The sequence below is a fragment of the Syzygium oleosum genome, unplaced genomic scaffold (genome assembly GCF_021117445.2).
Source record: "Syzygium oleosum isolate NSW1041296 unplaced genomic scaffold, Sole_v2.1 Sole_v2.30, whole genome shotgun sequence".
Taxonomy (NCBI): Eukaryota; Viridiplantae; Streptophyta; class Magnoliopsida; order Myrtales; family Myrtaceae; genus Syzygium; species Syzygium oleosum.
In genome coordinates this window covers 568,161-586,080 of record NW_026607514.1, presented here as the reverse complement: position 1 = coordinate 586,080, position 17,920 = coordinate 568,161, and the positions used below count along the sequence as shown (strand labels likewise).

At 41.1% G+C, this 17,920-nt stretch overlaps 2 protein-coding genes and 1 pseudogene across 2 annotated transcripts; all 3 read right to left on the bottom strand.

Moving 5' to 3' along the window:
- Nucleotides 1-1,790: 1,790 nt before the first annotated feature.
- Nucleotides 1,791-3,328, bottom strand: LOC130135296 (dynamin-related protein 4C-like; annotated as a pseudogene).
- A 2,067-nt stretch (nt 3,329-5,395) lies between these two features.
- Nucleotides 5,396-8,999, bottom strand: LOC130135271 (U3 small nucleolar RNA-associated protein 21 homolog). The gene is made up of 6 exons (XM_056303975.1): nt 8,841-8,999; nt 7,133-7,189; nt 6,589-6,779; nt 6,110-6,371; nt 5,728-5,944; nt 5,396-5,623 (listed from the first exon to the last, which is right to left on the bottom strand). Exons 1-6 carry the CDS (start codon nt 8,997-8,999, stop codon nt 5,448-5,450), a joined length of 1,062 nt encoding a protein of 353 aa, XP_056159950.1. The 3' UTR covers nt 5,396-5,447.
- Nucleotides 9,000-14,703: 5,704 nt separating this feature from the next.
- Nucleotides 14,704-17,032, bottom strand: LOC115668469 (dynamin-related protein 4C-like). Its single transcript, XM_056303961.1, has 2 exons — nt 16,313-17,032; nt 14,704-16,206 (listed from the first exon to the last, which is right to left on the bottom strand). The coding sequence occupies exons 1-2, from the start codon at nt 16,970-16,972 to the stop codon at nt 14,857-14,859; spliced, it is 2,010 nt and encodes a 669-aa protein (XP_056159936.1). The 5' UTR covers nt 16,973-17,032; the 3' UTR covers nt 14,704-14,856.
- Nucleotides 17,033-17,920: the final 888 nt, after the last annotated feature.

Sequence of the window (17,920 nt, the reverse complement as noted above, 5' to 3'; positions counted from 1 at the left end):
CCGACGAGAAGATAGTGCAACCATGAAATCTCTTTCAACACAGATAATAAACCTGTTCCAACTCAAAATACCAGAGTGGGAACATCGACTTTAGGGCCTTTTAGCGGTGGAGGCAGCCTGAGTGGCTTCCACAACGACAAAGGCGACGGCTGTTCACAGCGTGATGCGGCTCGGACTGTTTCTTAGGGCTCGATTCCGGTGGTGACGAATGATGATATGTAATTGGAGAGCGTTTGATGTAAATCGACTTTATTTTCTGGTATGGACTATTCCTGCAAAAGGAACGATGACACCACAAAGATGACTGACGGTAATAGACCCACGAAGGGGTCCTTCCGTGGAGAGTGAGTGTACGTCAAGTGCGGTGTGTCGCGACAATGAATGACAAAAGAAAAATAACACAAATAATTCACGAACTTTGGCTTAGTATGTAATGTCATCCCTAAACTTTTAAATTATTAAATGCGGTTCCTGAATTTTTAAACATTTTCATGTAGTCTATAGACTCTATTGAACATTTACCAATAGATGAGTGACTATATCGAACAAATTAAAAATCTAGAGATGACATTGCACATTGTGCCATAGTTCAAAATTCATATTGCACATTGAACCAAAGTTCAGTGATCATTTGTGTTACTATCCCAATGACAAATGAATATTTTGAAACTCCCCTAACTTTGATGACCCCAGACATTTCAAATCAAAGCGTACGTTAGAGGGAGAGATCGGCGTAACTAAATGAAAAGCGCTATCGCAAAATGAACTACGGTACGGCTTATCATGTCCTTGTTAATTGCATAGCCAACATGAGATTTTATCCTTTAAGTTATGGCAAAATGCACCCAATTGTGACGTACTATGACAGGATAGGATGCATGAATGTTTTCGAGTGTTCCGATATTTTCTATCCATCTACAATACGATGTAGACAATTGTGAAGAAACCAATTCTGTCCAGGGATGTATCAGCCTCGTTTTCTGCCCAATCGATTTTGTTACAACATTTTTATATAGATACCTATAGATAGTTCTCGCATTATGGTACGTAGCTTATACTTTTTGTTTAGTTAATGTTGAGGGCAATCCTTGAACTTTTCTTCAATTTCAATATGGTCCCCAAAAACCCGCTCGATGCAGTCCTTTTATCAAGTGTTTTGCCATGTCATATGCATTTCTCTAGTGCCGACTGCGCACCGGCGTATATCAGCGCAACATAACGATTTGAATTGTCAAGTCATTTTCCCAAATCGGCAAATCTCTTTTTTCATTTTCTGTTGAGCCAAAATAACAAGAGAGAGAGAGAGAGAGAGAGAGAGAGAGACATCTCTATGAGTCCAATAAAATCTTGAACTACTTGTACGAATACTAGGGAATGGATGATTTTTTTTTCCACTTCGCGGCGGCCATGCCTCTCCCGCCGCCGCCATGTGGTGGTCGATCAAGATCTCTCTATATTGTCCAAGTAAATTTGGCTTTCGGGCCGGCCTTACGCATTTCGGTACCGGGCCAAGCACGATCCGCGGAGGAGAGGAGAGGGGCCAGCGTGGCTTAGTATGAGGCGAGGACCATGATAGAGTCGACCACCACCATGATAGTCGCGGTCGATTAGATCGACCAACGCGGAAAAGGCAGGTGTCGTGATCACTTCAAACATCCAATAAACAAATCATTTGCAATAGTGCTAGTCTTTTGTTTGATGATGACTCGAAGTCCATTTACGTGCGTTTTGTCTCGTGAAAAATCAGCAGTTTACAAAAGATTTTCCGACCTTTAATCCTTTATATCGCTAAGAAAAACGAGGTTACGAAAAATGCTTTAATAAGTCAATGAAATATTTCCTCACGACTTTCCGATCAGCTAATCGTAACATACATCTAATTTTGTTGCACTAGAGTTTATTTTAGTCGTAACACAACAAATTCGACCTCACAAATTTTGATCAAGTGATGTCCGAGCATCAATTAAAAGCTGATTACTAGAACAGCAACATTAACACGCTCATAAGAGAAACACATCAACATGGGAAAAGCTTAATTAAGGGCCAGTAGAAGAACAGGCTAACTAATCCCTGTAGTCACCATCAGTAGCAATCCGGTCCATGATCTTGGCCACCACCTCCGCGGACTCCCTCAACAGCTTGACGCTCCTGCTAAGCTTCTCGCACTTGGCCGCCGCTGACGGCTCTTCCTCCAGCATCCTCTCGATGCCGCCGCTGCCATTGGGCCCGTTCAGCTCGCCCACAATCTCCTTCTCCATATCCTTGTTCACCGAGTTGTGCACGCTGAACGGCAGGTGCAGTGCCATCGAGTCCACGAACCTCCTCAGCATGATCTTCCAGTACGCGGTCATCCTCATCTTCAGATCGAACGTCTCCTGAACCAGCTGCTGGTGATTCCTCAGATGGCGCACGTCGACCTGCCCGATCCCCTCGAGGACCATGTTGGTGGACAGATACTTGGTGTTGATCACCGGTATGAACTGGTTCTGCTGGGTCATCAGCTTGTTCCACTCCAACCGGTACTCAGGGTTGCAAGTGTAGTCAGTGAGCTTCTCGTCCAATACTGCAGCTGAGGATAATTCTCCAAGTGTCGCATCAACTCCCGAATTACAACCCCCTCAATGTAGTCCCAAGCACGAACCCCGAAACTCGGTGGTATGCTCGATGCCGCCTTCACCTTCCGCTGCAAAAGGGTGAGAAAGGCGGTGTGAGCAAGGAAATTTGGGAGTCCGATACTTTTGGCCTCTTTCAAGACCTCCAGTTCCTCCAACAAGAAGTTAGTCCGTGGGTCGTTCTCGGGGCAGTTTTGGAGCTCATCGTAGTATTGGTTCAGCATCTCCGCCAGCCTGGCCGTGCAGTGCATGTTCTTCTCGTCTGGATACTCGTCGAACTCGCCTTTCAGCAGGACTTTCCTCAGCGACTCCTTCGCCGACCCCATCATCTGCATGAAGGCCGTCACGGCCTCTGCGACTGAGGACAGATTCTTGGGCATCCTATTGAGCTTGGCGACTCCCGCGTTCAGCTTGTCATTGATCCTCTTAATGATATCTGCCATAATGGTGGCTTGAATCTGCATCAGCTTTTGTGCCAAGACAGGCACACCAACGATGGACTCGTCAATTTTGCACAGCTGAGGGTGCATCTCAAACAGCTTCGCCTCTTCGAGCCTCGCTTCTTCGTAAGACTCGTCACCAATCCTGTTCCTCTCACACACATAACCAAGCCCTATATTGACGTCATCGGCGGTCACCTTCTCTTGCAAGACCTCCGGAGCTTTATCGGCCTTTGGGACAACAGCCAGAGTCCTTTTGCCGGTCTTGTCCACCATCTGAAACATAAAAGCAAGGGATATATACATTAAAAGTATTAAAAATTTTCACAAAAATACAATTGAGTCCTAAAACTTGTAAAAAGTATAATTGAACCCTAAAACTTGTCGAATTGATTCAATCGAGTCCTAAAATTAACACCGTCTAATTTATTAACCGAAAATGCTAACGAGGCACTGATGTATCATATTTTATTAATTTTCTTGAGACAGATGATATGGCATCCAACAAGCGCCACATTAGAAAAAGTTAAAAAAATATAAGTTAAATTAGAAAAAAGCTATAAAAAAAAGGACCCACAACCAGCAATTGTGACGATGGCCAAGTCCTTGCCGGTGGCCGTCGCCATAGCCGCCGGGAAGGGCCGGCGGAGATTGCCTGGGCCTTCCCGAAGCTCGGTGACCTTCACCGGCCCTAGGCAAGGCCCCCAATCTAGGGGAGGGCGCGACCAACACCCCAAATCTGAAGCCCTCGCCTGGGGCTGGTGAGGGCCACCGGGCTTCGGGAAGGCCCAGGCAACCCCCGTCGGCCCTTCTCGGTGGCTGTGGCGGCGGCCACCGGTGAGGGCTTGGCCACCGATACAACTACTAGTTTTGGATCCTTTTTTTTTATAGCTTCTTTCTAATTTAATTTATATTTTTTTAACTTTTTCTGACGCAACGCTTGTTCGACGCCACATTATCGCTACATGTCTCAAGAAAAGTAATAAAATAAGACACATCGGCATTTTCTATTAGTAAATTAGACGATGATGATGGCTTGGGCTTAGATGGTGGCTAGTGGCAAGCAGCTCGAGGACGTGACAGACACCGACGACCCCAAAATCAAGCCTAGCTAGATTTATTCAAAACCAGGCAGCGGCAACGACAAGCCCCTCCAATGGCGGTATTGACTATTGGCGAATAGAGATGTAATAACGCACAAATAATGCAAGCAAAAACGATACTATATATATTCGCAGGCTCGCGTGAATTTGATCCTGGAGCTCCAATGGTTGAGTCGCCTGGCTGCAGCATTGCTGTTTATTTTGCTACACTATCAAATGGGCCAAGCAAGTGAGGAACAACGCAATTCCATCCCAGATGGTAAAACAACCTAACCATCGCTGTTAGAAGGCCAGATCAGTACCCACTTGATTTTCTAACCAGTCTGGTCCACAGTGTGAAATTCAGTGTGATTCGCACGTTATCACGAATGCTAATAAGGTGAATAATTGAACCAGATCACCAGCCAGTTCCTAGTTCAAACCGGTTGAACTGGATAGTCCAGTCCGGTTTAAAACCCATGCGTCTTAGGCCAAATCGCATAACTCCTGACCGTTCGACATATGCATATGATCAAATAGCATAACACAAACACAATAACGAAGGCGTAAGAAAAGGCTTCCTTTTAAAAATTTCTGAAAGAAGTGTCACAGAATGATTGCTCAGTTACAGAATGAGCGAATGTATAGGTCCAATAGGAACCCATCCAACATATTAAATTTCTGGACTCACGCATCAGTGTAGATCCAGCTACTTTTTCCATCTATCTCATCTTCCCCTTGCTATAACGTGCATAAATATAACTCAAGTTTAGAAGTCATAAGTATGTGTAAAGAATAAATTATCAAGTTTCCTGTATAAAAAATGGCCTAATATCAAAACAAGAAGAGGGAATAAACAGGTTATATGTTTAGTACCTAAAACTGTGAGTTGCTGAGAAAAGCAAGCATGCATCTAGCACCTTGAAATAACTTATTCTCCAAAAGGACCTTTGCTTTATTCTGCAACACTGACTGGCGCCTTATTGTCTCCCCATGTATCTGGACGAACATAATAAGAGACGTCAAAAGTCACATTACCAACTTTAGGGAAGCAATTATGTTTTTTTTCTAAAATCAATAGTATATTATCGACTGATAGTCAAATCTGTATCTTCTCATTAATAATAGGCACCGGAATAAGCCAAAAGGTATTGGCAGTCCTTCCTAATATTGCCATCAAAATCAGTGATTCATTCACCACATTCCTGTAACGGAGATCTATACTTCAAACATGACATGTTGAAAAGATCAATAACTTCAAAAACAACCTGACTAGAGCTTGTACAAATTCAAAATTACTCCGGCATGATATTTCATGTATAAAGTAATCCATAAGTAATTCGATTGAAAGCAACTCGTCTCTTGTCAACATCTTGTAGATCATCATCATCAGCGCTATCGTCATAGCCGTCTATTATCTGAAGCATCCAAAGTTCCAAATCCAAAGTTGAGGGAGATAACCCTTTGATGTAGGCGGTAAAAGGCGAAACTGCAAAATGTCAAATCCAGAAATGTAGAATTAGCATGATTATCTCAGATGATACTTTCAGCACGGGTGTAAATGCTGAGATTTCCACGAGAACTGTCACTTACAGTTTTTGGCCTCTGAACAAGAATGAAGCAGTAGCAGAAACTGCGATGACGGCACTTCAGGTGTTATCTTAGATTTGTCTTCATCAGCTTTCATGTCTCCCTTATCAGACGTCTCAATTGGCTTAAATAATATTTCTCCAGAAAGAGATGGAATAGAGGGCAAAAAGAAAGGAGCTTTCTCAGGTTTCTTGGGTGGCTCAATGGACTTATTGCGAACCTATAAAATAAGAAAAGATGAGTGAAGATAGTCACCAACAGGTCCCCAATATGATTATAGGACAATCTTACAGAGACAAAAAAAAGCAGTGGAGAGGTAAATGAAACAAATCTTTCACAGAGAAGGTTATGACTGATAAAAAAAAAAGGACATGAGAGAGGAGACCTTTATAATGTCTAGATTAATCAAGCTCTGCCACTGGCTCTTCGGCAATAGCGAGAGGGTAACTAGATCCGGAATTTGCTCAAGCAAAGGATGGAAGGAAGGGACATCTTTAGACTCTGAATGCCTAATGGTAGGCTCATTAGATTCTTCAACTTGAGAACCTTCCACTGATGATACCGATGGCAGTTTAACAGTCACAACTTCTTTGCCACTTGCATACAAATTGATGTCAGAACTACCAGAAAACATTGATTGGTTAACCCTGGTCAATCAAAGTTCGTCTCTCATCAGTTTGTCTACATACAAAAGAATACAAAATCACCTTAATATAATTAATCTCTAGAAACCATGTTCTTAAGGCTTCATTATTCCTTATGTGTCTTGACCAATCCCAAATAGATACTTGAACCAATGTGACTCCAAACAATGAATGCGATTATATGACTAATTGAAAAATTAGAGATGCACTAACAACTTACCAGAGATAGACCCCATTTTGATCAACATGTGTTATGGCTAAAATATCCATATTTGGTGACAGAGATAACACCGTGATGGAGACATCGACATATACTGCATCTACTTGTCTAGCTAAAATAATATCCCAAATCCTTAGACTGCCATCCATACTGGAAGACGAGCCATTTCCCATCCACGCTAAAGCACAAATCTGTAATTCAATCTGTATGACCTTCAAACTTTCGGACCATTCTTAGGTCGACAACATCAAAAAGATGAATAACAAAATCATCTGCGACCGTAGCCAAAAGACCTGCAAGATTTATCAAGATAAAGTAGACAATTACAGTTACAAGAATAACAGAAGTTCTTTCTTTTCACTATAAATATAGTTTAAACTTATGCTAGTGTATACATAAAAACACATGCATGTATATAGTGCGAGTATGTGAGCATACACGAAAAAGACATTGCACCCACAGTGAAAGAAGAGCGGGGAGGGGAGGGGATGGGGCAGTGCTCAGACAATTAATCACCATTCAGACGATGGTAAGAAATTTTTACCAAAGAAGAACCAATTCCCCAACTAGATTTCAATTCACGTCCCATGATATCCCAGACCTGCACCACAAATAACTCCAGGAATCAGACTTACATCTTATCGAAGCTAATCTCAGAAAGATCTCTAGCACGTCAACAACAACTAAGCCTTATCCACTATTGGGGTGGGCCATAAGCATCCTTTTTGAGTATTAAAGGAATATTTGAAGCATTTTTTTAAAGTATAACTATAACTATAACACCTTTCTAACTATGGACAAAAAAGAGGGTAAGAGCATCAAGAAACCTGAAAATAAGATTTCCCCCGTTTTTTACCATTGACAAAGGTTGATCAATGAAAAGGTTTTCTCAATCGACTAAACAACATACTTCAATTCCAATTGAAACATGTTTTTAGAAGTGATGCAAGGGCACAGGATAAAAACAAGTTACAATTTATCAGATTCAGCAAGTTTACTTTTACAGTCCTCTTGTATTTTTACGTGAGTTTTGAAATCCTAGTACTATCGGCTCCACTTTTCCAGGCAGGACTCTCATGTATAATGGGTTTTTCATATTGTAGTTGAATACAATCCATCATTTAAAATGTTATTCCTTCTGTCCCTTAGCCTTGAATTCCAGAAGAAAGTTTTTCCAACGGTTTTTAAGTTCTTTCTGTTTGCTCATTCACTTTCGGCAACTATTTTTCTTGTTAGGGTTGTCGCTGCATCAAGAAATCATTTTCCCTAGCTAGCATGAGTTTCTGCTCCATTATACCCACGGTAATTAGCCACATGATCACGACCACGACCACCATCTCCAGTTGCTGCCACCAATCTCCAAATAGGGTGGCCAACTACCATCTTGAAATGCTATCCAAAAAATAAGTTGTATATACCAACTTCAATACATGTCTTGAAATTATTTTCAATTTAATGAAGAAGTTTCCTAATTTAAACTTTTTTCCACTGGAGTTTGCATGAAACAAGCACACTCCACGAATATATAATAGGCATCAATGAAGACTCGAGCATGAAACCTAGTTATGATTCGTTTTAATTAGCATGGAAGGCATGTGAAAAGAAAGCATATATTAGCTGGAGTTGCTAGACCAGCGACATAAAAACTCAACATAACCACCATCGTTATATTTTATTAACAGACAATTATATTCAGAGACTATAGCAAATTTAACCTTGCTGTCCAGTCATGTGTGCATGCATGTCAGAAGATATTCACTTCCTACATGCACGCAGGTAGATCTTCACTTACTAAAGGATCAGGAGAAAGGTAGAGAAGCTAAATCATATGCATCAAATTAAAACATAGCTTGCACGTTTTACATAAGCTATAACAAGGAAACTTAAACTAGACAATTTGCCAAAGAATTAACAGCTCCATGGACAAGTAGTAAGGCTTTTTGTTCTGATCAAGATTCTAACGTAGAAAATCATTTTAGAGTTTCAGAGGAAATGACAGTGTTGCATCTCTCTCTTGTTTAAGTGTAAACCAACAAACCCTAAACAAAATCCAATGAGCAGTAAAGTCCGTTTTGAAAAGGGAAAACTAAGATTTGCAACAAGAAGCACTTGCATATATGTCAGGATCAAGTTGGTAAATCAAAGATGTCACATATAACAGGCTGGACTTGTTTCGTGTGAAACGCAAACAAGAAACAAACATTTAAAGATTTAGTAATTGAAGTAAAATATGTTTGGACGTAATTACAGACCTTAATGTCCCCAGCATAACCATCACCTACCATGAGAGTATTAGTGGAATCACAAACCACTCCAACGACTTCACCATCAACGACTTTAGCGGTGAAGGCCTGAGTGGCATCCACAATGTCAAAGGCGGCTGTTTCTCGGCGTGATGCAGCTCGGACCATTTCCCAGGGGTCGATTCCGGCGGTGATGAATGATGATATGTAATTGGAGAGCATTTGATGTAAATCGACTTTGTTTTCTGGTATGGCCTATTCCTGCAAAAGGAATGATGACACCACGAAGATAGACTAATGGTATTAGACCCACGAAGGTTCCTGTGTAAAGCAAGTGTACATCAAGTACGGCATGTTGCGACAATGAATGACAAAAGAAAAATGACATAAATGATCCCTGAACTTTGACTTAACTTGCAATGTCATCCTTAAATTTTTAATTGTTTCAACGTGATCCCTGAATTTTTAAATATTTTCATATAGTCTATTGATTCTATTGAACATTTATCAATAAATGAGGGATCATATTGAACAAATTAAAAATCTAGGGACGATATTGCACATTGGGCCACAGTTCATGGACCATATCACACACCGAACCAAAGTTCAATGACCATTTGTGTTACTATCCCAATGACAAATGAATATTTCAAAACTCCCCTAACTTCAACAACACCGGATGTTTCGAATCAAAGCGTATGGTAGAGGGAGAGATTGGTATAACTCAATGAAAAGCGCTGTTGCAAAATGAACTATGGTACGACTTATCATGTCCTTGTCACTTGCATAGCCAACATGAGATTTTATCCTTTAAGTTATGGCAAAATGCACCAAATTGCGACATACTAGGACAAGATAAGATGCATGAATGTTTTCAAGAGTTTCGATGTTTTCTATCCATCTACAATACGACGGAGAAAATTGTGACGATAATTGTCTACACGACCATTCTGTGCAGGGATGTATCGGCCTCGTTTTCTGCATAATCATTTTTGCTACAACATTTTTATATAGATAGCTATAGATAGTTCTCACATTATGGTACATAGTTTATACTCTTTGTTGAGGTAATGGCAAGGGCGATCCTTGAACTTTTCTTCAATTTCAATATGGTCCCCAGAAACCCGCTCGATGCAGTCCTTTTATTAAATGTTTCGCCATGTCATGTGCATTTATCTAGCGTCGATTGTCGCATCGGCGCATATAGGCGCAACATAACGATCTGAATTGTCACATCATTTTCCCAAATCGACAAATCTCTTTTTTCCTTTTCTTTTGAGCCAAAATAACGAGAGAGAGAGAGAGAGAGAGAGAGAGAGAGAGAGAGAGAGAGAGAGAGAGAGAGAGAGAGAGAGAGAGAGAGAGAGAGAGAGAGAGAGAGAGAGAGAGAGAGAGAGACGTCTATATGAGTCCAATAAAATCTCGAACTACTTATATGAATACTAGGGAATGGATGATTTTTTCCCACTTCGCGGCAGCCGTGGTGGTCGATTGATATCTCTCTAGATTGTCAGAGGTAAATTTGGCTTCTGGGCTAGCCTTACTCATTTCGGTACCGAGCCAAGCACAACCCGTGGTGGAGAGGAGAGGGGCCGGCATGGCTTAGTACGAGGCGAGGACCATGATAGAGTTGACCACCGCTATGATAGTCGGAATCGATTAGACCGACCAATGCAGAAAAGACAAGTGTCACGCAACACTGTCACAGTTCCAAAATCACTTCAAACAACCAATAAATGAATCATTTGTAATAGAGCAAGTCTTTTGTTTGAAGATGACTTGGGGTGTGTTTAGTAACTTGCCAAATAATGATTAATTTTATTCTTTTATTCCTAGGAACAAAAAAAGAACAGAAATTCGTTTGGTAAATTTTTTGTTCCCAAATACAAATTTGTTCTCAGAATCAATTTTGGAACAGAATCAATAATGAAAAAAAAAGTTGATTCTTGATTATGGGAACAAGAATTACAAATAGAAGAGATTTTTTTTTCTTCTTTCCTGTTCTTCTTCTTTCCTGGCCGGCGACTGGCCAGGATGAGGCCTAGACCCTCGTGGCCTGGGCGAGGGCCGCAGGGTCCAGCCCTTGCCGGATCCGAATCTAGTGGGGGCGTCCCTCGCCTAGGCTGCGAGGGCGACCCTTGCCCTCGCCTGTGGCCGGTGAGGGCTGCGATGGCCTCGCCGGTAGCGGGCCATGGCCAAGAAAGAGAAGAAGAAAAAAAGAAAAGAAAAAAGAAAGAAATATTAAAAAATTTAAAAAATTTTATTAAAATATTATTAATAAAAATAAATTTTGTTCTTTTGCCAAACACACATTTGTTCTTTTTCTATTTCAGGAATGAAAATTTTGGGTCATTACCAAATGTCTTCAAATGGTTAGAAATTATTTCATTGAACAGAATAAAAAAAATCATTTATAAGCAAAAATTATTTCCGAGAACAAAATAGTTACCAAACGCACCTTTGAAGTCCATTTACTTTCGTTTTGTCTCGTGAAAAATCAGCAGTTGTCGCGCCGCGCTTTGGCCCACCCGATCACGCTAGGAGTTATTTTCGTTCATTTCTAATGATAATGTGATTTAATAAACGAACGAGGGTCTCCTTGACCATACCTCACAAGACAGCGAGTATTTGTTATTTAATTTTCTATTTAGCCTAAATTTTGCTTTGGAATCGCCACTAGTCTTTATTGATCGACTAGAAACCTAATCGAGGTATGGGAGAACTACCACGATTTCTATGAACTAAAGATTACATGGGTAAGGGGACTTTGTTACGCTAATGATCTCGATATCGAGATCCCTAATGCCCTTTCGGTACCTAAAACGATTCGGAGTGTCTAAATGTGTCACACGAGTTCGTAAGGCCTATCCATTAATTATAACCGTTCTAATAGGGAGAAATCAACCAATTAATAAGAAAATGTATGATCAATTTCAATCAAACAAAGCAATCCTAAAATGGTCTCTAAAAATGAAAATCAATCAAAACATCCAAACCCTAGTGGAGCCCTAAAGGCTTGTTCATTCAAAGGATTGTGTAGTTTTTTAGAATTTTAAGGTTTTTTAGGGGTGAAGACCTGTTTTGGGGGTGAAACCCCTTTAATCCCTAAACTCAAGAGTCTTCAAAAATATCACTTGGGTACCTAAAAATAATTAAATTTCATTCAAAGTGGGTGGCCACAGGTATTCTAAGCTATTATGTGAATTTTTGAAATTTTTTATTTTTAAATTTTTTATTTTGAAAAAAGCTTGTTGAAATTTTTTATCCTCCCAAAATCAGTTTCTTTTTATTTTCTGAAAATTTTTATTCATTTTTTCGAAATTTTCAAATTTCTTTCAAATTTTTATGATTTTTCTAGATTTTTTGAGAATTTTCGAATTTTTTTGAATTTTTATGGATTTTCTGAAATTTTTATGATTTTTATGAATTTCAGAATTTTTCTGAAATTTCCCTAATTTTATGAATTTTCTGGATTTTCTAATTTTTTTTACAAATTTTCCGAATTTTCTAATTTTTTTAGAATTTTCTAAATTTTCTAATTTTTTTAGGAATTTTCTATTATTTTATTATTATGTTTTATTCCAGGTCAAACCGGACCGAGCCGGTTCAGGCTAGTCCGATCACGTCGGGCCGGTTTAGCCGGCATCGATCAGCTCTCCGGCGGGAACAGTGCCAAAAAGGCGCCGTTTCCCCTCTTCTTCTTTGTGGCATTTCCTTAAACAAGTGGTGGGCATTGGAACCTATACTATCTTATCCTCACCGCCACTTTAGCCGCCGCTTCGATGACTTTCCGACCATGTGCCAACTACCCTAATCGGTCCTAAACATTCTCCAAATGATCCTCTACTCATCCATGCCTGTTATATTGCCATTGAATCTTCCTAAGCTATTGATTCACAAGCTCAAACTTCACTACTTAACATGGAAATCATTCCTTAAAAACTAAGCTAATCTAACATATCTAGCATTCAGATTAACAAACAAAACATCCTAACAATTTCTAGCGAATCATAACATGCATTTACGCTTAAATGGACAAGATAGACTGACTTGGTATGGCTAATGGCCATGGAAATACACTCCGGTAAGGGTTGATTGCTCCGGCGATGGAGTTTTTATGGTCCAACTCAATGCAAATGCCAAACCGTCGATCCAAAATGCATAAATCGAACCAAAAATGGATTAGGAACATAAAGGGGAAACCAATAAGCATCATTGAAATGAGCAAATCCAAAAACCATACACGAATAAGCTCGGGAAGTCAATTTTGGCATTTTATCAAACAATTAATGTATGACTGTGAAGCATATTTACCTTCGTAGTTGGGGAGCAAAACTCAGTTTTCGAATTGGACAGTGGCTATGGGATGGTCCATTGACACTTCTTCTTCGAGTTGGTACTCTCCACTTCGATGGGAAAGTCGCCGATTGGTTGATCGGGTCTCGTTTTCAGGACTTCCCAGTAAGCTGGTTTGCTTGCACGGGGAAGGGGAGGTCACGGCCAATGACCGATTTGCCGGCACTCCTCCGGTTAAGGCGGCGCCGGACACTCGGTTGGGGACCTCTAACCCTATCCCTCTTGCTTTCTCTCTCTAGTTTTCTCTATTCTCTCTCTCTCTCTCTCTCTGGCATTCGGTCGAGCATGTTCTGTGTGTGATAACTGGTTTTCCCGCCTCTTTTCTTCTCCTCCCCAAGGCAATTCTCATTTCTAACCGACTCGCCGATTGGTTAGAATGGATAAGGATAGACATTCTCCATCTGTCCATTTCATTTTTCACATGCCAGAATGGATAGTTTTAGGTCGGTGAAGGGGCAGGGCTGAACTGATTTTTTTTCCTCTTCATTTACCGTGTGCTCCTAGCCGGGTGAGGAAGAAGGCCAATCCGGCCGGGTCGGTTCGGATCCGACCGGCCCAAAGAAACCCGAGTTGGTCTTTTTTACAAATTGGACCTCGTTTTGTCCAAAATTTTCAATTCTAACCCAAAATTTCGAATCCTTGACACATTTTGCCTCAAAATATGAAATCAATTTGAATTTTCATCCTCGTTAGACCCAAAAATTCTAATTTTGCATTCGGTTTAATTGGGGTTTTATTCAATTAAAGGTCCAAATAATCCAATTACGCTGTTCCAAGGCCAAAATTGAATTTCCCATGATCAATTACTCCTAGGAAAGGTATGGGCTTTTATCAAAAATTTCAAATTGAAAGAAATCCCCAATTTGGGTCTTAAAATCCCTAATTTTCAATTAATTTTGGGGGTTTTTCAATTCCTTTGTCAAATTGTGAAATTAGACTGACCAATATGAAATTCAAGGTCCCATAATCAATTTTTGTGAAGACACCATAGCCCAAAAATGACTAAAGTGACTTAATTGGGTTTTTGGCACAATTAGGATACGAAATTAACCAATTTTGGGAAAAACATATCCCCAATTGAAATTTTATAAAATTGAAACTTCAGAGCTGAAATTGGAATTTAAATAAGACTAATGGCTATTTTTGGGACATTTTTAGACTTTATTTGGTGTTTCTCTTATTTTTTTTCTCATTTTAGCCAAAAGAAATTAAGGAAAAATTCAAGAAAAATCTAAAAAAAATTATTTTTTTGTTTAAGAATAGGTTCCTAAGCATGGCCAAGGTTTCTACTCCTAATTTTGTGATTTTTAAGTAAATTTTTAAAAAATGGATAAAAATTCAGGTGCCAACGGTAGTTTACAAAAGATTTTCCAACCTTTCATCCGTTTATATTGCTCAAAAAAATGAGGTTACGAAAAATGCTTTCATAATTCGATGAAATATTTCCTCAAAACTTTTTGATGAGCTAATCGTGACGTACATCTAATTTTGTTGTACCGGAGTTTATTTTAGTCGTGACACAACAAATTTGAACTCACAAATTTTGATCAAGCGATGTCCAAGCATCAATTAAAAGCTGATTACTAGAACAGCAACATTAACACACTCATAAGAGAAACACATCATCACGGGACAAGCTTAATTAAGGGCCAGTAGAAGAACAGACTAACTAAACCCTGTAGTCACCATCAGTAGCAATCCGGTCCATGATCTTGGCCACCACCTCCGCAGACTCCCTCAACAGCTTGATGCTCATGCTCAGGTTCTCGCGCTTGGCTGCCGCTGACGGCGCTTCCTCCAGCATCCTCTCGATGCTGCCGCCGCCATTGGGCCCGATCAGCTCGCCCACAATCTCCTTCACCATATCCCTGTTCACCAAGTTGTGCACGCAGAACGGCAGGTGCAGTGCCATCGAGTCCACGAACCTCCTCAGCACGATCTTCCAGTATGCGGTCATCCTCATCTTCAGATCGAACGCCTCCTGAACCAGCTGGTTGTCATTCCTCAGATGGCGCACGTCCACCTGCCCGATCCCTTCGAGGACCATGTTGGTGGACTTATAGTCGTTGATCACCTGCATAAAGTGGTACTGCTGGGTCATCAGTTTGCTCCACTCCAACTGGTACTCAGGGTTGCAAGTGTAGTCAGTGAGCTTCTCCATTTCAACAATCTCCATCATCCTATTCCTCGTCATCTCCCTCATCTTGTTGATCAGATTGGACGCTGCTCTTTTTGTCCGATACTGCAGTTGAGGATAATTCTCTGAGTGTCGCATCAACTCCCGAATTACAACCTCCTCAATGTAGTCCCAAGCACGAACCCCGAAACTCAGTGGCTTGCTCGATACCGCCTTCACCTTCCGCTGCAAAAGGGTGAGAAAGGCGGTGTGAGCAATGAAGTTTGGGAGCCGGATCCTTTTGGCCTCTTCCAAGACCTTCAGTTCCTCCGACAAGAAGTTAGTCCGTGGGTCGTTCTCGGGGCAGTTTTGGAGCTCAGCGTAGTATTCGTTTAGCATCTCCACCAGCCTGGCCGTGCAGTGCATCTTCTTCTCGTCCAGGTACTCGTCGAACTCGCCTTTCAGCAGGACTTTCCCCAGCGACTCCTTCGCCGACCCCATGATCTGCATGAAGGCCGTCACGGCCTCTGCGACTGAGTACAGATTCTTGGGCATCCTATTAAGCTCGGCGACCTTGGCGTTCAGCTTGCCACTGATCTTTTTGACGATATCTGGCAAACACTTGGCCATAATGTTGGCTTGAATCTGCATCAGCTTTTGTGCCAAGACAGGCACACCAACGATGGACTTGTCAATTTTGCACAGCAGAGGATGCGTGTCAAACAGCTTCGCCTCTTCGAGCCTCGCTTCTTCGTAGGACTCGTCTCCAATCCTGTTCCTCACACACACATAACCGAGCCCTATATTGACATCATCAGCCGCCACCTTCTCCAACAAGCCCTCCGGAGCTTTATCAGCCTTTGTGACAACGGCCAGAGTCCTCTTGCCAGTCTTGTCCACCATCTAAAACATAAAAACAGATTATTGTATCGACTCATTTGCTAGAGTTGTATGAATCATTCGAGTTTTTAATTGATATGGGAGACGAGTGTGGCTAGAGTATACTTACTTGTGACATCCTTATGGACTCGCAAGTGGAAAAGTCGACGGTCGCGGACACGACATTGAGGATGATGGTCTCCTCAGGCCTTATGTACTCCATTATCATCGCCGAGATCTGCTCGTAGATGTTCTCGGGCTGGCCGTGCACGGGCACTCTCGTGATTCCAGGCAAGTCGACCATGGTCAAGTCCGGGACGCCATCTTTCTTGACGACCAGAGTCAGTGGGGCATTCGATATGCCCTTGCCGGAGCCGGCGATCTCAACTGTCGCGGTGACTATGGCGTCGGAGATGTCGTCCTCATCATCGACATCCATGATCTTGCCGTTGAACTCGAGGTGGAGCTTGGGGATTTCGTCTTGACGCCGGTCTCGGAGGCGCATGATAAGGGGGACGCGCGTGCAGATGCCCTGCCCCCGCGGCAGGCTGATGCCAGCGAGAGACTCGAGGACGCTCGACTTGCCGGAGGACTGGTCGCCGACAACGACAATGGTGGGGAGTTGGATGCCCTCCTGCATGACCTGGAGGTTTCGGAGCTTGTCGACCGCATCAAGCAGAGGGCGGATCCTGTCGTTGTAGGAGGCGGCGATCGGCGGCGCCTTGAGGATGGAAAGGGGTTTGGGTTGGGCTTCACGGCGGGCAATAGTCAGGTCAAAATCCACATCCATTGTTTGCAGCCTCTCGAAATTTTCTTGTTCTATGGTTGAGTTTGATAGGTGAAGGAAATGATGAGAGTCTTGGTCCCATTTTATAGGGGTGAATTACCTAAAAAACCCCAAACTTTATGTCAAGTTCCAAATCTACCCCAAATTTTTTTTATCTAAAAAAAAATTTCAAACTTTAGGTCCAGTTTCAAATCTGCCATAAACTTTTTTTTTGTCTCAGAAAAAACCCCAAACTTTACGTTCAGTCCTAAATATGCCCCGAATTTTGTTTTATGTAAAAAAAAATCAGAGAATTTTAATTTATTTAAAAAAATAAACCCCATAATCCAGTCACAACTTGACGTGGCCCTTCCACGTCATAATAAACGCACATCAGCAAAGTAATAGGGCGATAGGTACAGACCGACGTCGCATTTCCACCTCGATAACAAATCAAACCAATTAAAAATTGTTGAAATTCTCTAAAATAAAACCATTCTAGAATATGAAAGTTAGGGATGATAACAAATCCACCCAAAAAAATTTTAATTTAAAAAAAACCTAATTTTTAGGTTCAATCCAAATTTTCTCCAAACTTTTTTTTGTCTAAAAAAAACCTCATTACTTTGTTGACGTGGATTTGTTATCGACGTGAAAGTGCCACGTCAAGTTTGGACAGGTTATATTTTTGAAAATAAATTGAATTTTGGTGATTTTTTTAATACAAAACAAAATTCGGGGTAGATTTAGGACTGAACTTAAAGTTTGAGGTTTTTTCTGAGACAAAAAAAATTTCGGGCCAGATTTGGGACTAGACATAAAGTTTGGAGTTTTTTCTGAAACAAAAAAAGTTCAGAATGGAATTGAGACTCAACCTAAAGTTAAAATTTTTTAGGGAAGTAGGCCCATTTTATGGGATAGAAACCTTCTATGAGATGTTACTTCTGCCAAGATTTTTTCTTGGATGACAAA

Coding starts and splice junctions, on each gene's coding strand:
- LOC130135271 (XM_056303975.1), bottom strand. CDS start 8,999: ATGGTCCGAGCTGCATCACGCCGAGAAACAGCCGCCTTTGACATTGTG. Junction 7,190..8,840: donor GTTATGCTGGGGACATTAAG/GTCTGTAATTAC, acceptor TTTGTGGTGCAG/GTCTGGGATATCATGGGACG. Junction 6,780..7,132: donor GGGGAATTGGTTCTTCTTTG/GTAAAAATTTCT, acceptor ATTGAATTACAG/ATTTGTGCTTTAGCGTGGAT.
- LOC115668469 (XM_056303961.1), bottom strand. CDS start 16,972: ATGGATGTGGATTTTGACCTGACTATTGCCCGCCGTGAAGCCCAACCC. Junction 16,207..16,312: donor AGTCCATAAGGATGTCACAA/GTAAGTATACTC, acceptor TTTATGTTTTAG/ATGGTGGACAAGACTGGCAA.